The sequence below is a fragment of the Aythya fuligula genome, chromosome 7 (assembly GCF_009819795.1).
Source record: "Aythya fuligula isolate bAytFul2 chromosome 7, bAytFul2.pri, whole genome shotgun sequence".
NCBI lineage: Eukaryota > Metazoa > Chordata > Aves > Anseriformes > Anatidae > Aythya > Aythya fuligula.
Genome location: NC_045565.1, coordinates 12576161 through 12602312, shown reverse-complemented (window position 1 = coordinate 12602312; position 26152 = coordinate 12576161). Strand labels below are relative to the sequence as shown.

Here is a 26152-nt window from a genome sequence, read left to right as displayed (position 1 = left end):
CCAGGGCCCTGTGGTGGCACCCTCACGGGGATGGCGGCACCCTCACGGGGATGGCGGCACCCTCACGGAGCCAGGGCACAGGCACGGCCTTCTGAGGGGGCTGGCCAGCTCCTGCCTCATAGCCAGCCCCAGGGAGCTGACCCGTTTTCTTAACCTGTTCCTCACAACTGAGCAGTGATGAGGCTTTATTCATACATGATCTGTTGTTCTCTTTTTGTGATATGAGCAAGTACCAGCAAAATCTGTAGGTTGCAGGCCGCCCCCACTCCACTCTCCGCAATGGGTCCAGCTTTCAAAGCTTCAAGCTGTTTTAAATCTGGGGACTTTTCGATTTGTTGTCTCTGTTTGCTGGTCAGTTTATAAGGCTCCTACACCTCTCCTGTGAAATTCTTGACAAGAATTCCTGTTAAAAAAATTCCTAAAATCTTCCTATTACTTAAGTTAGTAAGAAGCGACCCCTTTCAGATTAGGCTTGTGATACCTTCCTGCTGTGCTAAGGGCAGTCGTCAGGGCAGGTATTAGAGCTGTGCTAAAATTGTGATAACAGGTTAAAGGGAAGTATGTGCAAGTGTGTCAGAAGTATTTGGCTGTGGTGTGAGCAGAGAAGGCTGCTTCTGTCATGTGTGACACATTGAGCAGTATATCCTCAAAGGATGCTGGATCATTTGGTGAACCCAGCTTAACTGGAGGCACACATCACATGGCTGATTTCTAGGAGGAGATTAGCATTTCTCCCCTCTTTCCCTCAGGAAGGCTTGTTGAATAGCTGCAGTTGCGATGCTTTATAATGTCTACCCAGCCATTCATAGAGAGATGCTAAAAGTTGTAATTGCCATGTGTTTGCGTTGATCTTTTCTCTCTAAGATTGGAAACAGACAGTCCCATTTCTTTCATTATTCAGCAACTTGGTTTTTAGTTGCTCACTTGCAATTCAGAGGAAAATAGAATTCCCTGTATATTTACATAACTGTTAGCATTTAAGCCCTGAGATGTTTGAACTAATCCTTCTGCTTTTCAAAATTATTGTTGCAGACTCATGTAAATGCTCAGCAGTCCTAAACATGTCATTTTAATATATTGTGGATGGGTTAATATAGACAGATATGAAATTACAGCTGAAAAAGTTTTAATAAAGCTTTGTGAAATTTTCATTCTTCATGAATTTTGAGAATTGGCAGTCTTCCTATGAAGGGCGTATATATTTAGAATACATTTTTTTTGGTTGTAACCCATACAAGTGTTACTATTTTTTAGCAGCTATGTATGAGATAACATATAGCAGGGAACCTGATGGTGAAAAAGATCTTTCTTTTCAATTAAGAACATGATATTCAAGGGACCTGAAGTGTTGCAGCTTATTGGCTGAATGGTCCATAGATGCCATCTTGATAAATATATACTTTTTTCTTTTTTCTTTTTTTTTTTTTTTTCTCACTGAGACCCATAGCTGCAATTCTTTGTCTGCTTTCTTGCTCAGTCTGTTGGAATACTCCTCTCCTAGAGTTAAGTATGTTTAGGAAAAACTGACAGCGGACCAGCTTTCCTGGCTCCTCCAGTCCACTTGCAGACCTGTCAATCAGCATTCCTGCCATGTTAGATCCTGCATCCCGGTAGGCGACTGTTCTGGCTCAGGCAGTGGAGCCACAAGGGAAAGAGCAAAGAGACAAAGTGCTGGAAGCACTTCTAGTGCGGGAAGGGGAGAAAGCACCATCTTGATGCTTGCAGCATTTGTGTAGCTTGCTAATCGGATGAGATGGCTGAGTTCGTAAGATTTCAGTGGCTTGAATGTAACCCATCATCTTCTGAGGCAGGCTGGCGAAGTTAGGGTGGGCACAGTTCTCCCCTTCCCAGTCCTGTTTTTGTTTTATTGCAGCACCTGGCCTCGAGGGCAGAGGCATTGGTATTGTCAACTGTTTTCAAATGAAAATGCACACATATTAAATTTACATCTAAAACTTTTGGTAGCCATAGTATTTAGATTAATTTTATTTTTTTTCCTGTGCAACTAGCTAATCAGGCCTACTGCTTAAAACTGCCTATGGGTAAATAAGGATGAACATTGTAAAATTCTAGAAATCTGTATGTTAGGTGCATGTTGTTGCCTTGGTGTCAGATGAGCATAGGAAGCTGATCTCGTCAGCAGCTGGGTTGAACTCTGCAGTGAATACACAACCTAGCTGGCAACCCATCTCTAGCATCTGTCGTACCATTTCTGGCTCTTCCTTCCTACGTGTGTGCTTGCTGCTTGACTTCCTTTACTTCTGTGAGCTGGTGCAATGGCAAATCCCTACCAAGCATGGCTGTGCAGCATTTGCACTTAGGGGCTATTGTACCCATTTGCAAAAGCAGAAAGTGGCTTAAAAAGTTCTTTTAAGAGAGGATGGTACTGTTAATACCAAGAGCCTTAAGCTGTGCAGACTTCTACAATCGTCTGCGAAAGAAAAACTCTCTGCTGGTGTTGTTAGCTCCTTATTGCTTCTATGCAGCGTGGAGGAGGAGCCGCTACCAGTGTGCATCGGGAGGTCGCAAAGCACATGCTGCAGGCAGCTTTGTAAGCACCTGCAGTTGGAAAAGATGTAGGAAAGAGAGGACAGGCTGGCATTTTGAAAACTAGAGAGCTGGTGCTGCAGCTGGTGCAGGTATGCTGTTTTTCATCTACCTAGTGTTACCTGATTTGCTTTGGATGGAACCTGTTGAGTACCAGTGGAGCGTGTCCTGCTTGTTAGTGAAAATTCAGTCAGTTTTGTCCTTTTTGTAGCGTATATCAACACAAATGCACAAACTACGAATGTTCATAAATTTGCCTGTGTGGGCTTAGCTGTTCTTTTTGCTGTTGTCCACATTGTATTCTGTCAACAATACAATGTGTGAAGTACATAGCAGCTGCTGTGACTCTTCCATGAAGGGTTTGCCAGATCTCTTTGCTGGTAGACCTGCTTCTGTTGATGTGGCAGTAATAGGCTTGGAATTGTTATCTTCTCACTATTTCTCCTGGGCTTTGCAAAAATTCCCATACTGCTCTAAAACTCTAATCTAGTAAAGATGTATTTAAGTTTCCAAGCCTGTTTCAAGATGATCCATCCTGAGAAAAAGAATATGCTTATCAACCCTGTCATTCTACACTATTAGGGGAATGAGAGAGGCCTTCAGAATACCTTGGAAGTAAGCAATTTCCATATTGTTCTTTGCTATGCAGATCAGGGGAAGGGAAATGTTGAGGCAAGCACAGGCAGTTATATATCACATGTTGGCAGAATGAAATGCTTCATCCTTGAGTGACCTGGACTCACTGACAGATTTTTTCCTCTTATACTTAATTTGTACTGTTGGTTTCTAACTGCTGAATAGGATGATGCAAGAGGTACGTACCCTGCCCACTAGTGCATCATAGTACAGAAGTGGTTGAAAAATCAATGGATTCTTCGAAGAACCTGGAAGAGGGATCACTGCTTTGGGAGTTTCCGGGAGAGGTTTCCTTCCTGCTAGTTAGAGCACATACAGAACGGTGAAGGGTGATGGTGCTACTGACAGTTTCACACCTGAAAGCAAATAATTTTTTTTTTAGATAGTATTTCTTCTTTAGCTGTGTGATGTCCAAGAAGGTGCATTGTTTTCCAGCTCAAAGCGTTTTTGTTGAGTAGAGGCTGCTACTACAGAGTTAATAAGGCAATTGCTCCTAGGTCTTGCCCTTTATGATAGTTCCTTTAAAACAGATGTGATTGGTGATCACACTTGAGTAATTAGTTCAAATCTAGTAGGTTATGGCTTGATACAGATTTTGAAAGTTTGGGTTTCTCTTTTGTTCTTTTCTGACATAAACGTAAGAGATCCCTAAATGCAAATTGTACTGCTGCTGTAGGCAATGGACCTCCCATAATCAGTGATAGTTGGATATTTCTCCTTCATAGTGGCCAGTAGATACCCACCAGCAAATACAAAATTAAGTTTTTCATCTGCCCCACCCTTCATTCACAGGGCCTTTCCAAAAAGGAGAAGTTAAATGAAACAGATTTGTTTAAATTAATATTGCAAATTTTGCTTTGTCAAAGGACCCCCAAAACAATCCTGTTGTAACTTTCCCTTTTGACTCTGAACTGTCTCAGTAATGTCTAGCTGTCTGCTAGGACCCCTGAGAGTAGCTGAGGTGAATTAAACATCTTCCACAGTGGCATCAGTTCATGCAGTGGTCATTTTAAATAGTCACCTTGAGATTTTTTTCTCTATATAGATTAAGAGATTAAAATAATAAAGATTAAGTCTGTTAATTAAAAGTGCTATAAAAAGCATAATCAGTGAGTAAGTAAATTACTCACATGAGTCAAAAAAATTAATTGGAAAATGAAATATGTCAAACTGAGGACTATTGCATATTTTTCAAAATGTGTTTACTCTCCTGAAATTTAGAAAGTGAAGAACTTTAAAAAATTGGTTCAGTACATAAGTCAGGGGAATTCAAGTCTGTCCTTTTTTTTTTTTTTTTTTTCCCTGCCTTTTGCCATTAACTCAGTTTGTATTTGCTTGCCATATTCCTTTCTAAAGACTGTACCTTTGGCAATAGTCTTCTAGTTAAGGGTTGTTGTAATGCCTCATTAATGGTATTTAAAACATCTTGATATGAATGAACTGCAGGAAAAAAAAAACACCAAACACAATTTTCAAAATGCTGTGGTGTGTGCCTCAAACTCTTCAATTATTCATAGCACAGAATTTTTTAGGTAGTCCTCATTTTGCCTCCAGCCTTCACTTTTTCTTATACTAAAAGACATCGTGAAGCTAGAGTTTTTTAGGCAACTAACCAAGTCTGGAACAAATAAATCTATTTTCACCAATAATAAATATAAAATATAAATTAAAAATATAAGTAAATATTTGGACTGCTATTTTAATAGTGTAATAGTATTCTAAGGGAAAGTGCATGCTTTGAGACAATTAACTTCTTGAAATGTTAAGATACTTAGGGCTCAAACTGCTTGCTGAAAAGCATGAGGGCATTAGAGAAGAAAGCTCTTGTATCATTACGCTGTCTATTGAAATGCTGAAGGAAGCTGAAGAAGCCTCAGCATCTTTGCTGTAGTTGCATGCAGAGGATGCAAGCTACACTAGCACCATACAACAGGCAGATACTAATGGAAGATGACTTGTTTCAGTTGCCAAGAAGAGTGAGGGAACTGGTTAGGAAAGCTGATTTCATAATTCAGTCAAGCTGTAATGGCAAATTTAAAGATAGATTGAAGCCTTATGTTGCTGAGCATGGTCTAAGAGAAAGAATAAACAGTTGTTCCTTTGTTTCTTGACTTTTTTTCCCCCAGAAAGTCACTCTTTTCCTTAATCACTCACAAAGACAATATAGCTCAGAGCTCTCTGATTATTTTGCCGGGTCCTGCACCTGGGGCGCAATAACCCCAAGCAGAGCTACAGGCTGGGAGAGGAATGGTTGGAAAGCTGCCAGGCAGAGAAGGACCTGGGAGTGATGGTGGACAGTCGGCTGAATATGAGCCAGCAGTGTGCTCAGGTGGCCAAGAAGGCCAACGGCATCCTGGCTTGTATTAGGAACAGCGTGACCAGCAGGGCTAGGGAGGTGATCGTCCCCCTGTACTCAGCTCTGGTGAGGCCGCACCTCGAGTACTGTGTTCAGTTTTGGGCCCCTCGCTACAAGAAGGACATCGAGGTGCTTGAGCGGGTGCAGAGAAGGGCGACGAAGCTGGTGAGGGGCCTGGAGAACAAGTCCTACGAGGAGCGGCTGAGGGAGCTGGGCTTGTTCAGCCTGGAGAAGAGGAGGCTCAGGGGCGACCTTATCGCTCTTTTTAGGTACCTCAAGGGAGGCTGTAGCGAGGTGGGGGTTGGCCTGTTCTCCCACGTGCCTGGTGACAGGACGAGGGGGAATGGGTTTAAGTTGAGCCAGGGGAGTTTTAGGTTAGATGTTAGGAAGAACTTCTTCACTGAAAGGGTTGTGAGGCATTGGAACAGGCTGCCCAGGGAAGTGGTGGAGTCACCATCCTTGGAAGTCTTCAAAAGACGTTTAGATGTAGAGCTTAGGGATATGGTTTAGTGGAGGGCTGTTAGCGTTAGGTTGGAGGTTGGACTCGATGACCTTGAGGTCTCTTCCAACCTAGAAAATTCTGTGATTCTGTGATTCTGTGATTTGAGCCTTTCGTAAGCTGTGTTGTTCTGAGGGCTCTCAGCTGACAGGACTGCAGTACAGGTTATATGAAGAGTACAAAGATGACTGGGCACTGCTGTTCTGTCTATTGATAAGTGAACAAAAAGGCCACTTGTGTGCCCTGTTTCCATCAGTCAGATCTGGATCGCAGGCTTTTAAACCCCTAAGTCATGATTTCCTCAGAGGCCGAGTAGGGTCTGGTGGAACAGCACTAGGTGGGATTATGAGAGGAGGTTAAATTGGTTGCATGTTCCCTTATATATGTTCCCTTATCTAATGCAAAGTTCTAAGTGTACTGCGGTTATGTGGGTAAGAAAGATACGGAGCAGGAAGACTGAACAGTAACTCTGATCAGCAGAGCAAGGGAGTAATTTAGTTTAGCTTTTCTGTGTGGGCTGCTTGAGGATCAGGGCGTTGAGGCCATCTCTGGCGCTTTGTAAAACTAACAGACACATCAGCATTGTGCTGTCTTCTCTTTCCTCCTGTGGCACACGCACGTGTGTGCAATCCTCCTCACAGGTCGTGTGGTATAGGAGACCAAGACTATTCACTCGCCAGGCATCTACCTTTTCTGAAACCACTGCTGATTTAAACTCACGCTTCATATTGGTGTGTAAATGAAGCATCTATGGAAATCTGCTTTAATACAGGTTGTATTCCGTTACTGCTTGCACAATAAGTGACTGAACACCTTGCCTCTTTGCAGTTCAGTGAATCTCCTGTTTTCTGTTTGTTCCTTTCCTCATTTGTTTAGCATGTGATCTCCTGTCTTCAGCGTTGACTCCCAGCCTCATCTCACCCCGTATTTTCATGTACTTAAACCTTCTGGCAAAGAGGAGCTGGGCTTTGCTCAGTATTTACTGTTTTTTATTTTTCCTGAAAGAGAAGCCGCAGTGGACAAGTGGGGCAGAGGTGATTCCCCTTTCACTCCGGTTTTACAAGAAGCCATGGCTAACATGGTTTTAATCTCTCTCTCAGTGTATCTAATGCCTCTCAAAATGTGAGCTTAATAAAATATTTATAAAGCCTACAATGGAATGAACCATGTAAGTGCAAGATAATTCTATTCATTAGGGATCTCTCAATCTCACAAATACTAAATTTTGGGGTGGGGGAAATTATCTGGATACAAAATGCACAGCTTGAGCCTTTTAATTTTTTGATAAATAAAACAATCTTTGATATTGAAGGGGGCTGTAGAGAATTGAACTTATGTATAACCATATCCAGATAAACAAAAATCACTCTCCCAAAAGAAAGTAAATAGCTCAATACTCCCCTCTATCCTCTTGAAAAAGAAAAGACCATTTGTTTTGAATCTTCACTGCAGACGAGTGTTTAATATACTGAGTATAGCTGCTCACGTAGATGGCCTTTCTATAATCACATTACACGACTAGGAAAAAATAGAGAAGCCACCTATTTTGGGTGATGACATTTTCTACTTTTAAAGCACATCCTCGGTTAATGTCCCATATTTCTGTGACACCCCTTGAGCTCTGTTGCAGCTAGTGGAGGGCATGAGCAGGAGAGAAAATGCTTCGTGGACGGGGATCTGAAGGAGATGCCCGTGCGTGGGAGAGGGGCTCATGGCTGGGCTCACGCAGGGAGCCTGCTGAGGTCGTACAGTAATAACAGCACAATTAATGCGTTACAGCAAGCGACTGTTGCTGATTTGCAGGTCCTCTACTGATTGCTTGTGGTGCTGGTGAAATATCGGGTATAGGTTTGCTAGGAACATATTTGCGTGCTGAGTAATGCACGAAGAAACGCCTTGTCTCCCCATGGTTATTCTCTGTCAAGGGACCAGGAATCCTGTTTACATTCTTTAGATATGTGGTGGGTTTTTCTTTCAAGGCTGAACTCCCTTTGCCCAACATGCAGAACCATATTAATTCTGCTCCTGTGTTGCTCCAGCTGAAGGGCACGTAATCTTTCTTTTCTCTGTTCCTTCCCTGCCCCTTTCTTTCCAGCAGCCCTCTCCCCGTCCCATTCAGTGCAGCGATACATTTGCATTATGTCTCATTGCAAGCATGTCCAGCTGAATTTTAAGCTAGACAAAAAGTAGTCTGAACTACCTGGTTGAATCTGCCAATGTGCCTGGACACCAAATTGTGTTTCTCACTGAGCAGAGCCAGTACATGCCAGAGGTGCAGCAGTCGTGTGGGCATATAAGAGAGCAGGTCAGCTCCTTCCTCCATCAGGGTCAATTGATTTACTTCCAAAGGAACTGTGTTTTCTGATTGATAGTTTTGAGCATCCTAATTTTATATATAAAGTAATTTTCATATATTTTTCTTTACTTTTAAATCCCTAGATTTTACAATCCTGTGAGAATTTAAACTTGGATTATTGTGGAGAAAAGCTTGAAAACGTGCCAACAGTTAAAAATTGCAAGTAGACCCCATGAACTTCAGAGTAGTGTGCATGCATTTCGGTTACTCTGAGCTCTCTGTGAAACCTGGAGCATGCTGGAGATCTAGCTCATGATCTGGAAAGATGGATTTGATACTGGGTTTTGTATGAGTGAAGTCCTACATGTGTTACACTGTAAAAGACAAATTTTGCAGAATACATAGATGAACCTGTTGTGCAAACTAGGAATAACTTAGCTGAAGTCTGAGGAATGATTCCAGAGGATATATGTACAGTATCAGAACACTAAAAACCATCATTTTCTTCTGGCACCTCTCTTCATATGCATTGTGCTTTGTGGAGAAAAAGGAGTACTACTAAGAATATTAATAAAAAAACCTCTGGAATAAAAGAATTAGAAGTTTTTGAAGCATTACTATTAGTTAGAAGTATTTTGAAAAACGGTGGAGGGGCTTGTGAGGCAGGAGGAATGTATGTATGTATGCTGTGAGTTTAACTTTGTCTTCCCCTTACTTTGATGGTATAGCTCCACCTTTGGGAGAAGTGTCATGATGCATTTCATCCAAAGTGTGGACTCCACGTTTAATCCAGTGTGGGCTGCTGGGAGCAGGGAAGTGCTGCTCCCTCCCCAGCCCCACCTGGTGTTTGCCACCGCCAATGAGTCAGGTCTGACGGCCTCGTGGGCACACAGGGAGCCTCGTTTGAAGCGATGACTGAAAATCAGCACTTGGAAGGGGAGGTTATGGGAAGAACAGTAGGCTCAGTCGGATGCACTGATAGGGGTGTCAGTACAGAGCTCAGGGGAAGAAGCTCTCAGGAGCATATCGAGGAGATGCATCCTTAGCTCCAGGGCAGCCCCAGTCCAATACCAGCATGAAGAGATGCTGTATTGTACTCCGTGTCTGCTCCCCTGTGGTTTGCTGCTGGCCTGTGAGCTCTGCGCCTCCCCTCGTGCCATGCAGTGTGTGGGCAGGAGGGCGTAGGAGCACGCCTGGGCTGGTGTCGCTGGTGGTACGGTGGCCACAGCTTTCTGTCCTGCCAAAGGGCAGCTGCCCCCGGGATTTAATTCCCCTGATTTGAGAACTCTGAGTTCTGCCGGAAGTCTGGCATTAGCACACGCCTCATAACAACGGGTTAATTTCCAAGGAAAGGAAAGGCTCCCGACCAGCGAGCTGGGCTTTTTTCTGCACAGTCAAATCTCCGTCTGCTGCTGGTGTACTCTATTGCTAGCGTAAAATTCCCAGACTCGTTGATTAGTGAAGCTAGACAGTAGACAGGGTCCAAGTGGCTAACCATGTGAGAAATGCAGTGACTGTAGGCTACTGTTAATTAACCTAGAATCTAGCAACATGGCAACGTGTCTGTGTGATAAGTTATATTATCTTCAGCAGCTCAATTAAATCAGGGAGTGAGACACAGAGCAGACGTAACTCGGCAAAATAAACAGACAACTTGAGTCAGCCTTCATAATTTGGTGCGACATCACGTAAATAAATGCAATAACTTGTTTAGCATAGTTAAGCAGTTTGCTGCTCAAAAACTTATTTGCGTGGCATCTCATTTTGAATAGGTTAAGTTGTGGCAAATTAGGGCTGTGGCTTCAGTCTGACTTATTCCAAAGAGAAGAGGAGAAAAAAATCCTTCACCAGAAGTACACAGTTTATAAATTGAAATTCTACATTTGTTTTCTACAGCAACAACTTGGAACATACGGATTCCACGTTCAAGTGATTCACTTTCCATACCATTGCTGTCATGTTAGCATTTCCTGATGTATGCATGAGATTGCTTTAACCCTCTGTAATTGTTCTTAATTTTGGCTGCTGCTCTTCCATTTCTTCCTAGACTGTTCTCTCTAAGATATGCTAGTGTACATCTGGGTTGCAGTCTTCTGTATTTAGAGGAGATAAGGCTGTTGTCCTTGCCATATTTCAATGTGGATAATTGGTTTCTGTCTCTAAAATTACATTGAGTCTTTGGTTGCAGGAAGTGGGTTGCACCCACTGTGGTGTGGGTGTGCAGACAGACAGATAGTACTTGATCGTGCTTGAGTATCCTTAAAAAAAGAGAGATCTTTATTGCATAAGCCTATTTCATACATGTATGGTATGAAGCATATAGTTCTGTCTCTGTTGCTGAGTTTTATTGCTTATCAGGAGTTTTTAATTGCCTTTTAATTGGAATAGAGTAGCAATTTCAAGACGTGGCTGTATTTTGTAACGTTTGTACTAAAAATTGCCTTGTGTCAGCTGTTCCATGTAACTCCCCGTGTGAATGTGTTCCCCTGGGTGAGCCCATGGCAGCAAACCGTGGAACAGGCACACAGGCAGTCACTGTGAGAGCTGATAAACATGGTCCTAACGTACCTGCATCAGCTGCCCATATGCCCATGCTAATTTACAAAGGCAGTCTGTTCTTTACGTAAATAAAATGTTTCAGCCAGAGGTGGTCATGAGCAGCAGGTAGACTTTTTTGTCTTCCCTGGAGTCCAGCCCAGCCCTCAGAAGGGAGTTGTGCTGGTACAGTTCTTTGTAGTGGGCTGCAGTGCAGTGGTGAGCAGGCTCCTTTGCTGTTTTCTCCATCCCCCTACACCAGCCTGTTAATTCAAGTGCTACAAAGAACACAAGGTTCCTTCCAATACCAAAAATAAATGACTCAGATGACTGTCTCTTCAAAGCACCACCTGGTGATCCCTGCAATAATGACACACTCACATGCGTCAAGTATTGCTGTGATTTCTGTTCCGTTCAGGCTAAGAAAATATTAATCTTTCAGAGTCATAACTGATTACATTGAAAACCCTGTTAGGTTTTGTAGTAACAGAAATCGTCATGTCTCACTAATAGCTTTCCAAAAAGCGGATGATACTGCGACCAATCTGGTAAATAACTGATTCATTCAGTTCATTGGCTTTGTTCATCCCTACTTCAGATTTTGTTCACACAGATTTCCTCTACTTGTCGATAACTGTTGCTTGCAAGCAAGGTAATATTACACGGCCCTTCATTATTACACTCACTCCTAGTAGCTTTGAAGACATACCAAGGTGTGTCACAGCAAGATCTGGTTCATTGTCACTTTTTTCAAATCATCTATTAATGAGGTGAATTCTTCCCTTGTTTACATGAAGCACAGTTTCAGGCTAGACTCTCCAGGCTCACGCCTTCCCTCTGTCAAGACGCTGCCAATAATTTCAGTTGAAGAGGATGGAGCCATGCATGGGAAATGCTTCACAGAGAGCTGATGGATGGCTCTGGCAGAAGCTTTGTTTTGTACTTCTGTTCTTGGATCGAGAGCTAAGAAAATCTCTTTAATTTCTTGTTCGATTAATACAGCAGATGTAATAATATCCTTCTCAAGCAGCCTTTTTGTTGTGAGGGCGTGAATGACATTAGTGCTTTTTGCCCCGGGTGCAGCGTTTAAGCTGTCAATAAATAAAAAATAAAAAAATCATGGTAGACATTTGGAATGTTTTCTTAAGTAACTCAGGGAAGAAATCGCACCTGCTTTTGTGCTTTGATTCAGGCTGGGTTTTCTCTTTGTTTTCCTCACTTCCCCTCAAAAAGTAACCTTGTCCTCTGTAATCTGGGAAATAAAAATCTGATGAAAAAATTAATTTAAAATACAAAGAAAAATCAGAAAGCTGTGAGGAATATGCCACAGAAGGAACTATGTGTAACTGATAGAAGTGTCCCTGCAGGGTCAGCTTTTCTAGCATCACAGGCACTACTCAAATACTCTCCACAGAGTATGAGACCACTGGTATTCTGCCTACCTCTTCTGTTTGTTTGGGGCTCTTTAGCCTCTAATGGAATTAATAGAACTGCTTATCTGGCCCAACTAGTTTCTAAACTAATTTCAGTTGTGCAGAAACATTTAAGAAGTCGGGATTTCAGCATCCCCTCTGTATTTAGCAGGTGAGTTAGGGTAGCGTTCTGTTCCCATGCAGTGAAATCCCTTGATGGAGACTTACAGAACAAACAGTGCAATCGAGTCATTGAGGTCATCCATGCTCTGACATAGGCAAGTAAAACGAGCCTTTCCTTCCAGAGGGAAGTGCAAAATCAGTCTATTTTGGACCTTTTGCTCTATGAAAGAGATACTGCTTTTCAGTGGTGTCATGCTAAGTAGAAATCAGCATTATGTGATGCTAAGCTAAAATTAAGGCTAATGTGTGAGGTTCCTCTCTGCTTTTCATTTGTTAGCCTAAACCTGTCAAATATTATTTTGCATTCAGGTATGTTGTCTATTTCTTACTGTGGGTACCTTTCGTTGGACATGTTAATGGAAGATTTGGTGTGTGGCTGGCAAACAGTAACAACGGTGAAAGTAAATAATGTCTAGCTCATGTTTAGCACTTTCCATCAGCAGATCTCAATTCATTTCACAAAGAAGGAAGGATTTTCAAAGACAATTTCCAGTGCAGAGCTGGGTAGCTTACAGTGAATTTTTCCATGGGTTGTTTCTGTGTGGAGGGGGTAGTTTTTTTCCTGTGGTAGGTTTTTTTTTGTTGTTGTTACTGTTTTTTCCCCACCTACTGAGATAGCTCAGTTAATACTGCGATCTGTGTCCTACTCGTGCAGCATGTGTTCAGTGCAGTGCTTTTTGTTCAGCAGCTTACATGCATTTCTTGCCTTCTGGAAACAGTATGTTTGATTGCAGCAGAGCTTACATGCGACATCGTAGAGGGTTTTAAAGCAGCTTCTGTTTCCCCTGCAGATGGAGTACTGAAGGCGCAGTGTACACTGAGGGATTTGGTGTCAGGCAATCACTTCTCTGGGGGTCTAAATGAAACCTTCAAAAAGCATCCTTTTTTCTTTTACTTAGAAGATTGCTAAGTCAAACTACTGTCCCTGTCCATGGGGTATTTTTTATGCAAAAAGCCTTAGAGTACAGTTTCTTAAATTTATTTATTTGGATTCTTTCATCTGTATGCAGAATAGCTTGATTCCTCCACCAATGAGACAACGAGCTGGCAGAGACGTGTTACCCTAGGTGAAGCTGTCCACTGGGATGGGAGTATGAGCCCGTGTTTGTAGTCCATGTTTGTAGAGCAGAGCAAAAAATCACATTGCACAATGCTTTTTCAAATGCTTTTTCTGCTTTTTCAAGTCCTGCTAGTGTTTTAAGGATCTGTGCCACGCCTGTTAGTCATCTCTTGTTAAAAAACAAGGCCTCTGACCAAGAGCCTTCGTAGAACAAGAATTCCAGCAACATGATACAAAAGTTCACAAACTCCTTAAAACCTAGCATAGGAGCAATTTTTTTCCCTTCATTTATGGTAAGTTCATATATGCAGCTTCTCAGGCACCAGGGGAAGACGGGGAAAAAAAACTGGGTTGTGAACATTATTGTTAATTCAGATGCTTAGAAGTGAGCAGTATGTGACAGATTCAGAACTAAGGATGTATTTTTAAAATGATACCTTTGGGTTTTGTGCCTTCCAGTGAAAATGATCATTGTTTTCATATTTTTCCCAGTTATCTCAAGAATTGTAAACCCACTTTTAAAAAAGATATTCACAGTTCCTAAATACACTCTTTTCTTCTTGTTTCTGGAGTTCTCATTGAAACACTTAGCATCACCAGAATTGCAGAATTTAGTAGCAATATTTTTCATATAAATTGAATTCCTTCTTTCCTATACCCTCCCTCTGCACCTGCTAAAATGTTGGAACACTTTGGCAGTATAGCACAGTGAAGGATGATAATGTCAGTTATGGTATCAGGTAAGTTTGCTAAGTGTTTCAAAAAAATACGGGTACAGCTTGTTCAGTACAAAACAAGAAATGAGTGTAACAGTTAAAATTGCATTTCCCGTGCAAATTTTAAATTTATTTATTTTTTCTCTTGAAATTGTGCCAGCTTCTTCAGAAATAGAATTCCACTCTGAGATTTCTACGTGCTTTCTAGTGCTTGCACATTTTCAATCGTGGCAGCACCCCAGCCAAACTTCAGTCAAGAACGATTCGTGTTTTTGTCATCCCAAAGTTGGTCCTCCCAATTGCTCATTATGATAAAGCATGATAAACAGAAACCAAAATCCCTAGAAGGGATCAGTGTAGTGCGTGCGCTTTGCTCTGTCACTGGTATTTTCTGAGACTGTCATATATGCCTTCTGGCTGGCAGGCAAAGACGAAACACGAGTATTGGAAGGCACGGCTGCGAGACCAAGGCAAGAACTTTGAACCCAAAACTGGAATTTCCCTGCATTTGGACTTGGACAGTTTTGGTGTCCAAGCAGAATCCATTACAGTTTGCAGATGTGAGAGGTAATGCTCTGGAGGAAGAAATTCAGAGGAGCTCTGGTATTCCAGCTTACCTCATGCCCAACTGACGAGTTCATATCAGAAAATTAAGAAACCTGCATCAGTATCGATGAAAATTAATTAAAGTAGGATTTTCTGTGTTCTATATACAATTTTTGGTTTTGTTTCCAAAACGCATGCTGTTCCTAGTTTCCAAACTTTGCATTAATGTGATGTGGAAAACTGAATGTCAGCACTTACGTATATTATTTACTGTGTTGCTCCATCTTCCCTTGTCAGCACTTACAGAACCCTGCAAACTTCCATAATGCAGCTACGGAGCTCCTGGACTGGTGTGGTGACCCCAGAGCCTTCCAGAGACCATTTGAGCAGAGCCTGATGGGTTGTTTGACGGTATGTCCGTTCCTCCTGTGGCAGCAGTTTTATCCTCTGGTTTATACCGTACGTTGTGGCCAAGGGATCTCGATTTTCAGTGTCTGCATTCTGTGGTTTTCACCCTTTTATCTTAAACACATGAAGGCAGACCCTAACAACTGTTTATTTGATTCTCTTACTGCACAGGAAGCAAAATTCAGTATCAAGAGGTTAAATCATAAAATATATATATAGAGAGAGAAATAAATTACTAAATACCTAGCACAAGCTAGGTTACTTGACATGCACATACACTATTTACTTTCATGGTTTGAGATGGCCAACCAAGTTATCTTCTTACAGATTTAACAGGCTTCTCAGGTTTTTATTTTCCATCACTTGATTTTTGGTGGGTTTGGAGGGCTGCATGTCTTCTGTCTTCAGCATGCTGAACCTCCAGCTGAACAATGCTTCTGCCTGTTGGGTTTGGTTTGTTGTATATCTTGACTGCAGGTCTAATCCTGACATAGTAATTTTAACAGTTTTGTTGACATTGTTGCTTTTCCTTCCATTCATTCCTCATTAAGACTTCTGTAGCTCCTAAAGCAACTTTATTATAATGTACAGAAAATGTATTTTCTACACAACTACTTTTAGTTTTATTTCCCGTGCATTCAGCTGTGGGTTCCAGTCCAAAATTATTATGTAGAGTCAAGACTTTAGAGGAATTAAATTCTGTCTGGACTAGGAGAGTTCAAAAGCTTCACCATGATTTGCAGAACAAGATGATACAAATAGTTATGAAGCAGCCAGAAATTTTAAAATCATTAATGGAGAGACCATCTTTGTTGTTGTTGGGAGGGAGTGAAAGTGCATGGATTATTCTCATGCAGTCTGTAAGTGATGTATATGAAACAGACAATAGACCAAGGTTTAGTTGCAGAAATCCAAATGTTAAGGAATGGCTCCATCTTAGTGTGCTCAAGTGTATAGCATCCCTCAGATTTCTATGCCAAAAAGTTAGAATAAACCCAGTGATATAAGAAAGCATATATCATTCTTCCAAACAGAAAAACAAAAACAAAGAAAATAAGAAATGTTAGTAGAGTCCAAATATATGATGTTTAAAGATTGTGTGTGAAGTGAAAGTTACCTTTGATTTATAACCTCAACCCTGAATAAATGCGATGGTTGTGGTATGTGACTGTAAATGCATTTTATTTATACTTTTTAGAAATTTAGCCAGCATTTTGAGGTTAGCATTCAGGAAAGGAGACATGCAACTCAAGCATGCTTAGGCAACCCAAACACAGTATTTCTCTGCAGACCTATGCTAGAACACTGTAAATCAGACCTGCGACTTCCTTGCTGTTTAAATCTTTTCTTTTTATATAAGCGGACCTGCAGTCCGGCCCAAGTGCAGGGTCAAAATAAGTGATGGACTGTCCTCACAGCAAAAGGAAAGAGAGAAAGACATTCTCCCTGAAAAACAGTGAGAGAAAACACACATTATCTTGTTAGCAGAATACATGGAAATGAAAGTACTTTTTTTTTTTTTTTTTTCCTGACAAGCAGGAAAGAAAAAAACAATCCTTATTGTCTAAGTACTGTTAGCATTTGAACATTATGTAATGCTTTGCTTCATAGTCCTCCATGAACTATGAGCTGGGTGGCATGAAATCTCCCCTTTCCCAAGGTTGCTACAGAATAAAAGCACTGTCTGCAGCGTAGGATCTGACTGGCAGCATCATCTTTATCATATCATGTAATTTCATTATACTCCTAGCAAGGAAAAAACACAGGAACTTAACCTGCTAGCTTGTTTTGTGTTAAATGATAAATACAGAGGATATGTAGATTGCATATTAATGGTAAGGAATAGAACAGATTCTTTCTTGTTCCTAATTGTAAAATTCCTCTGATTAAGGTATTCTTTAATTTCTCACAGTGTATATACCTCTTCCTACTTCCCATTAAATATTCTTTCTTACATTGCTACAACCCAAGAGTGTGATAACTCCTGGTTCTTCCTAATGCATAGCAGTATAGTAGGCAAGGTCTCTTTTTTCTTTTAAAAAATCATTCTATCTGAGCTTGACTTATATATAGCCTCTTTTTAAACAGTTTTCTTCCAGGTATATTAAGGGTGAATGTTAAGACTCCTTGTTTACTCATCTTACAGGAAACTTCGTTTATTTAATAAAAATGTTAAAAATGTATAAAAACTTAAGTCTGTTTACAGGGCAATTATTCAGAAATAAAAAATAATAAAGAGAAGGGCAACTGAAATACTGGAATATCATGAGTAAATTTAACATTAGTTTGCTTAGTAGCATATTCTGTACTACCAAGAGCCAATTTTTAGTAATACTGACAAAGTTTATCAGTGTTTTTCTTTGTGAAGATTATGCTAAAAGAAAATAAAAATGAAAAATCTGTATGAAAGTATATTAAACCACTAGAGCAGGATTATTGTTTTATTTTGCCAGTATTTGAAATGACCTTCAAAAACAGATTCCTTTAAAACTCCCATACTTTTGGGATATGCTTTTTAAAACAAGTAGTCTCTACCATCATTTTAACATTTGAGTTCCATGGATTCCTAAGGGCATGTGCATTTATTTCTGAAAAGCTGTAAACACTAAAGACAATTGCTTATAAGGCTCCTCCTCTTTAGTGTACAGAAGGATTTTTTTCTCTTATGACACTATTGTGTTAGCTCTCTGACCAGGGAAAAAGCACTACACTAAACTGTTCCTGGAACCGTCAAAGGATATGAAATCATATCCTACTAGAGGGTAACACAGTATATCCTAATCCAAATTGAAATATATTAATGTCATGGCTGCAGAAGGGCAAGCTGTCTCGGGGATGAACAAACCATCCATTTACACACGTCAAAGTTTAAATGCATCAGATGTAATGACAGAGCATCAAAACACATCTGTTGTATTATGAATAGCCAATTTAATGGTAGATCTGCAGGTATAACAGATTCTTTGCCTCAGTCAAAGCTTTTCTACAATATTTTTGCAAAAATTAACCAAGTGGAATTAATTGTATTAATAAAAAGAAAAGGCACTGAAAATCTTGATTATGCTTTAATCTGAGGAGTGGTTCTTAAGAAGTAATTCTGTTTGTTCTATGCACCATCTTCTTGCCTGCACTCTTGGTAACGTCTGATTGACTTTATAACAACAGTATGTTTTTATTCCTGTTGCCGGTCTAACAAAACCTGAATGGATGCAGAAGAATGGTCTTAGAAATATTCTGCTTGGGCAGCAGCAGTAAAGCTTCCAGCTTCACTTAGGAATTGCTTCTTTTGATAATAACATCTACGATAGACTGTCACAGAAGGTTTCCTGCGCTTACTTTTTAATGCTAGCACTTACAGAAATCTTAGTGACTGGAAAATTTCATAAGTTAGCTAAACAGAGAGCATGTGCAAGACAGAGAGCACGTGCAACATCAACACATGTCCAGTGGTCTTTTTTCTTCTTGTGTGTAATAGATGTGCACAATATATGTACTGGCTATAAGCAATAATTACTGTGTATCAGTACGTGATACTACTGGAGTTAAACGTGCTATTTCTAGGCTCCAGTGGCGATCTATGCAGAATAACAGGTGTGGGTATTCTTAGCTCAAAAACAAACTCAGGATTTGTTACGGCAGCTGAAAATTTACCAGACAGACAGCTGTCAATTAAAGCCTGTTAACAGGCTTTGTTTAGCTAGGTAAATACCCTGCATTTGTTATGTAGAAACCTTTTAATGATTATTCCTGTAGAGGTGAAATAACTTCAGCTTGTTATTTCAGGAACTGACACTGATGCTGTCAAGGCCTAAGAAAAAAATGGAATAATTCTGTGAAGTGCAAACAGTTAAAGAGGAAAGGTTTAGGGTGAACCTATGGCATCTTAATGTTAGCAAAATAAATTATATTTTTCATGAACTAAGCCTTGAAAGCTGAGACCCTTGTAAGAAAAAAAACACAAGAAGTGTGATTGCGCATTCATCGCCATTATGCTCAAACAGGTCTGATGGATGCTAGCTTAAGAGCTTACCTTTTTATGTTCACCTGATATAGAAAATCACCCAATTGAGCAGGTAATATAAGTTTATAAAACAAACAAAAGCATTTAAACAGATAAATGAAAGTCAAGGAGGGAGTGATCAGCTTTGAATGTGTTTTCTTTCCTGCCAGTTACAGGCTACAGAAAAATTGCCTTTAGCAGCTTTGATAGAGCACACCTAAACAAATTATGTCCTTTCTCAGGGACAATAAACTTCTTTCTAACTCGCCAAGGAAAGCTGGGTGCTATTCTTCAAGAGTAGTTATTTTGAAAACAAAGAGAAATGTCCATAGGCCCAAAAAAAAAAAAAAAGAAAAATGGTCCTTCATTCTCAAATAAATTATTGAAATTGCAATCGATGTGATTTTTGGTATGTGACTAGCTCTTGCATAGCGTTAGAAGGAGCTGTAAAATTGCCTCTACTTCCCACAACAGTTTCTGATTCTAGTGTTCATAGTTTAAAAAAAAAAGCACTCTGGGATGAGATTATTTTATAAGACTAGTATTATTGGTAAGTTTAGGAATGGGATTATTTTTATTTTAAAACCTGCTGCATATGGCACTACCTTACTTTGGTTTAAAATAAATAGCTTATATTACTAGACAGCAGTTAAAAAAATAACCTTGTTTTGGCTGGACAAGGCTATATCACTCTTTTCTGCCTTTTTGCAGATCCACTCTAGTCTCGTCCCATAGGTCTGCTCTTGCTGAACAGTTTAACATGTAAATGATCCCACCGGGGGCATGGCTACCTTTTGTGTCTGCACTGCAGTAAAAATGGAAACCAGGAGACAGCTGAGAGCAAAATGGACAGATTTACAGACTTGTCTTCAGCTGCTTTCAGGGAAGGACAATAAAGGCACTGCTTTGGTCTCTCACTGTGCTTCAGTGTTACAATGCACGGAGCTCATCGTTCTTTAGGACTCTGCAGCAACGTACCTGAAAAGGAAATAAAAGGGGGAAAAGAAGCACAGCTGTGTGTACTTGCTCTCTGACTGTACCTACAGGATAGGTCAAATGAAATCCTAACACCAGGACAGTTTTGGACAGTAGGAGGAATTTAGGAAAACAGGACGTGCTTACCTGAGTTGGCTGTTGGCCAAAGCACTGAATGTAATGGAGCATGTCTTGTGCAAAATGGGGTGTCTGACCACCCCAGTTAAGACCTAGGGCCTCTTTTCATCTGAAAGATGGCAATTCCTACCCTAGTCTGCCCACAAAAAGCAACACTTAGTCTTTCATTAAAAATGTATTTGTCAGTTTCATGATACAGAAATCCCTTTTTAGCTCAGGCAATATGTAATTAAACATAATTCTTTAAAAAAAAATAGGACAAGAGCCGTATCTTTGAATAACATCAGGTTTCCAGAACAGGATGCCTCAGACAGCAAAACCAACAAAGTGAAGCTAATGTGTTCACAAGGTATGTGCTGCTACATCGCCTTCACACCTGACTGGATTCATTCTGCTTAATGCAGAAAGTATGCAATCAAAAATCAACATATGACATCAAAAGTCACTTTTCAAATCAGGCTAAGATCTGAATTAGAGTAATTGCAGATGGAAGAGTTGGTTCAGCACATCTATACCCAGAAAACAGCAGGATGCAGCTGCCCATTAGAGCCCTAGAAATGCTGCATTTGATTGTTGTATCCGAAGACTAGAGCAAAAAGTTCACATGGAAGAAATCTTGTTTCCATCATCCTCTCTCCATGCATTTGTTAAACACACGTTTTTGTGTTTGCAGTGCATCACAGCACTTTGGGGCCGTGTACACACTGTACTGTCAGAGTATAGCCAGCAGGCACAGAACGCTCCTCCCCAGAGCAGCTCGTAATGCTACCAAATAACTCAGTGTTACTGGCTGTCATATGACCTCATGATATCCTAAAGCCCTTTTTTTAAACTTGATTTTGCTGGTCAAGGCATGGGTTGTTTTACAGCTTTAAAGCATTTCTTTTAAATGTGTTGCTGTCAGAATCAAAATGCTTTTTGTATTTTTGTATCACTTTCTTTGTGTGATGACTGTATGTTTCATCCGTATCATTGTTCAAAATCTGTCAGGACTCAGGTGGCAATGGTATTGCAGTGACCCAGTGATCAGCTGGCTTTATTAAAGTGAAATCCTTGCTTTTTTTCCTCTGGGAGAAAATTTCAGATGGAGGTGATTAAGTATGGGAACCTTCTCTTCAATGCTTATGCTTGTTAGAGATGTGCATAGGGGAGGAGGGAGGAAGTAAAGGAGCAGGTATCCTTATTCTGCATGGTCTGCTTCACTTTTTCAGGAAGCCACCTAATACAATGGGAAATAGATTTAAGAAAACCGTAGTTTGAATGGGGTCTTTTACATTTTCAGAACCTACTTAATGTCTGTTTTCAAGCATCACAAGCCAGAAACTGGCTGACGACGTATAACTTCACTCACCTGCTTTGATCGTCTACATTGTTGAGACAGCTCTTCTGTAACTAGAATTTAAGAGTCTCATCAGACCAGGACTTCAGATCACAAAGATATCTTCCTCCTTTTCCTTTTTTTTCTGTTTGAAGCAGATCACCATTCATGTTGGAAAATTCTTCAATTTGCTTCCTGTTTATCTGATCTCTGTGTGATACCGAGGGGGAAAAATTACCATCTACATTACAGAATTCTAATTACAAAATTTCTGCTGTAGTCTTCAAACTGCATTCAGATAATTTCAAGTATGCACAAGTGGCTGAACACAGAGCTGTCTGAACTAGCAATCAGCTGGCATTTTTAGTTTTGAGCAGCCAGCAAATTGAATTGCAAAAATTCATTCTGATGCCAGCAGGGGGGGGTGCTCTTGACTGCTGCTAGTTAAGAGATTCTTTGAAAGTGCAACATAATGGGAAGGGAGTTTTGTAATAAGCAGCCATATAACCCTCTTGATTAACAGGCCTGTTAGGTTAAGAGCTACATTGTTCCAGTACTTCGTGGTGTGATGACAAGAAGTGCAGGGAGGGGAGCTTGCCATGGTGTAGCTCCTTAGTCTTGCAAAAGGGGAAAAACAGCAACAATAAAAACAAAGTACTGGAGTTAAATTCAGCAGAGGAGAAAGAAGTGGGTAGCTGAATTTCTCTGCTTTTTCCATTATTAAAACTTACCTCTAATAATTTTGCTCATAATATCAGTGACTCCGAGAGTTCAGCCATCTGGAACTCGCAGGTGGTGAGTGTGAAATGTCAGGTATGAATGCCGTACTGTCCAGGTGAAAGATTTGAAAGGTTTTTGAAATCAGATTTCCTTATTGGCAATTACTGTTAAAGTTTGCTTGCAAATAAGGTATATGTTACTTCAAAGACGGAATTTGAAAGTCATCAGTACTGTACCACCATAAAAATAAAAGCTAGGGGTTGCTAGTATAAATAGGAAATGTGTTAGGAAATAAGGCTGTAAAATAACATAGAGGATTACTGAGTTTGTATCCCAGTTTCGGACAGTGGTATCATTGTCAAATGTGTTTTCTTCTTTAATGTGCTACTGAATTTCAACTGAATTTCATAGCATGTGTGCTTTGGCCAACTAAGATACATGCTTACAGCATTTAAAAATAAAGTCATGTTTGGACATGTGGTGCCACCTGTGTGTTGTCTGAATTTTTGCCTGTGTGCTGAACTTGAATTTGCAGTTAGGGAAAGCCCAAGTATGTTTGCAGGTGGGTATCAGATCACTTAACCATAACATTGAATGGATAAATGAAACCACGTTGATTTGATTCTGCCTGATCAGAGTACTGTTACCTCAGTTAGGATCTAAATCACAGGAGTTTTCAAACTTGGGAGTGTTCCTGGGGTAGGGTTCAAGCAGAGTTGGGTGACTCCAGTCAGCAATAGATGTCAGCAATTGCTGAATTTGGCTTGGGAAGGACTTAAGGGGACATTGTGTCCATTCTTTTTCCCTAAAGTAAATTTCATCAGGGTCTACTGACTAGAATATATTAACTTTACGAGTGGTCTTCTAATTGATTCTTTGCATTTTCCAAATCATATTCCTATGATGCATTAGATGTCTTAAAGATACCATGTAGTCTACTATAAATTGCCCCACTCCCAAACTCCAGAGAGATTGACAGACCGTTCCATTGTTTGAGGGTCTTTAACATCTCAAGAATTTTCTAATATTTATCTCAGTCACTTGTACAATGAGCAGATGAATTGGAGTTACATGTTTTGTATACACAAGGAACAGTTGATTCACATCACCGGTAAGAAAGCTTTCTATATATTTGAAGCCTAACCTCGTATCTTCTGCCAATTTTCTCTTCTTAGATTAAAATCAAGTTATTGGTACGTTTTTTAGAGCTTTACTTTCAAAACCATATACTTGCTCATGTCCTCAGTATTTCTGCCTAACCACTTACGCTTCATTTCTGTTTGGACATCTGATTTCTCTATCCATTTATAGTATTTCGTATGTGTTTAATTTTTGGAACACTTTTACAGTTAATGAAGATTATTTTAAACTCTCACCCTGCTCTCTTAAGTGTTTGCAGACTCCTCTGTATGTCATCATCTGAAGTTTTACAAGTTACCCAGTTTCATTGTCCAAGTCAAAACTGAATACATAGAAATGGCCTGTATCCAGGACAAGTTATGATTTGACAGAGGACTATTAATCAATAATCTGAGTAAAGTTTATACTAACGTCATCTGGGCTATGTTCATCTGTTATGACAGTGTCTTGTAGGGCAACGTCAAAAGGCATGTTAGAGTTATAAGATACATGTCATCTAGTGCTTTCCTTACACTTACAAGGCCAGTTAACTTGTCAAAGAAGAAAACTGCACTGTGCTGATGGATTCATGATGATTTTCTGTATTACTCGCATAATACTGTTTCAGTAATTTATTTTGTTATCAGTCTGGGTAACTGTAATTTCTAAGGTTCACCTTTTCACCGTCTCAAAAACAGACATTTGATGTGCTTCCAAGGCCTCTGCCTTGAATGAATTCCTGAAGATAATCATTAGCAGTTACAAGGTTTGCCCAGGGTGGTTCCTTTGAGGGACTCTAAGGTAAATATCATCAGGGTCTGCTGAACTGAATATATTAAATTTACCAAATGGTTTCTAGTTGATTCTTTGCATTTTCTGGATCATATTCATATGACGCATTTGTCATCTTGTTTCTGAGAATCCCAGTGTTTTAATATTTAAAAGGATAGGAAGCCCCTGGTGTGCAGGTTCACAGGAGGAAGGCCTTCTCAGTACCCAGTGTGCAGTGTAAGAAATGAGGCAATGTCTCTGTGCACCAGTGGGCAACCTGCAACGTGATCTTTGCAGAGTGTACAAACCGCTCTGTTCAACTTGCAGTTTAAAATAAAAGTAAGTCTTCAGCTGTTACAATTGATAGAAGGACTTTAAAATACAATTAATGCAAAAATTTTTGAGCCTGTGAAGAAACTGAACCAAAAAAAAGTGACCTGCTGTACCTATGAGGAGCAGTACCTAACAGGTGAAGGCTGGGAGAGCAGCAGGGCCCTGTACACACTCCTGAGCACTCCCAGAGCAGTTGCTTCAAGTGGACTCTTCCAGCCTTACTGGACTGGGTAGAAGAAAAATATGGGTAGAAAATAATTCTTTTTGCAAAATGGGAATTTGATTAGAAATGTTTGTTTTCAATTAGGTAGTTGCTGGTTTTGCTGTTACTCTTTTGAGGGGAGGATGGTTTTCTGTCCTCTTTTTCTGTGGAGAAACTCTTGAGTTTAGATTTATTTCTGTTAACAGAAGTGATTTTTTAATTTGTTTTCCTTCATGTTTTTGATGAAAAACTTGAGCAAAAAGTAACAATTGATTGGGTGGCTTTTCTAGACTTAACAAATTCATGTTCTGCCTCCTCTCGCTTTGGTAACCCACTTGCTGTGCTTGCTGACCCATGCCGTGTGGGCCTGCACAAGATGGTCCTTTGGCCACCAGGGTATGGTTAATACTGGGGACCTCTGCTCTCCATCAGACATGGTAGGGTGCCTAACAGTGTTTTCTCTGACTGGTAGCGGAAATTCAGAGAAGTAAACTGCTGTTGAACTAAAGTGTAACAGAGCAGGCCCCGGCCTGCTGTTAGGATGCAAACTAGCCCAGGCTTTCCAGCCTCTTTAGTGAAGGCATTGCAAAAATAGATCAGCTTTCCTGGGCTCAGCAGTTTATGATTTTTCTATTTCCCGTATTATCATAGAGATTTTTTTTTTTTTTTTTGCATAATTAGCAGGATGTCAGTTCAGAGTTCTGACTTGACCACTGGCTAATGGTATCTCTGTATTCATAGCTGCACACTCCACAACAAACTAAGCATATGTTCACATATATGGTATATATGATTTATATAAAGCATATATGATGCATTTTTTAAGTTATCGTGCTCTCACTGAAGAGCAGGTGTATCCACCTTCATTCCTGATCAGTTTCAGAACAGGTAGTGTGATGAGCATATGCTTTTTTCCAAACAGAAAATGGGAGTGTCCTTGCTCCTCTATTTTTGCAGGCCTAAGTCTGAGGCGAGTTGCTTTGTGATGGTATAGGATGGTACCTGAAGAAATGTAAATAATGTTTACACATTAATGGCACAGTGCTCTCAGAAGCCTTTAACAAGACATATTTTTTAAAAAGGATCTTTGTCTGCTTCCTTCTGGTGTGGTACCCTTGTATAGTGTGTACCTGTCAGTGGCTGAGCTGTGGAGATACTGGAAGTAGGAAAAGGAACAGTTAAACATCAGTGTCCCCTGGATCTCACAGCAAACCACCAGTCTTACCTCCTATTGCTAACTTCTCATGAAGTGTGAAATACCCTGTTTTCCTCCTGTTGCTCTTTTCCTTGTTTTTGTTTTTATTTGTATCTAATTGTTGTAAGTTTGGACCCAGCCTCTTAATGGGGAACTGAAGAACCATCAGACTCTGTTGTGTGTAAAA

The 26152-nt window shown here is 40.3% G+C and overlaps 1 protein-coding gene across 6 annotated transcripts in view; it reads left to right on the top strand.

Annotated features, from left to right (window-relative positions):
- Positions 1–26152, top strand: part of ZMIZ1 (zinc finger MIZ-type containing 1) — a 299337-nt gene that overhangs the window by 140272 nt on the left and 132913 nt on the right. For all 6 annotated transcript variants that reach the window (XM_032191678.1, XM_032191674.1, XM_032191675.1 and 3 more), the window contains exon 4: positions 15084–15197. In XM_032191678.1, coding sequence (XP_032047569.1) covers positions 15084–15197 — 114 coding nt within the window. The remainder of the gene's footprint in view (positions 1–15083; positions 15198–26152) is intronic.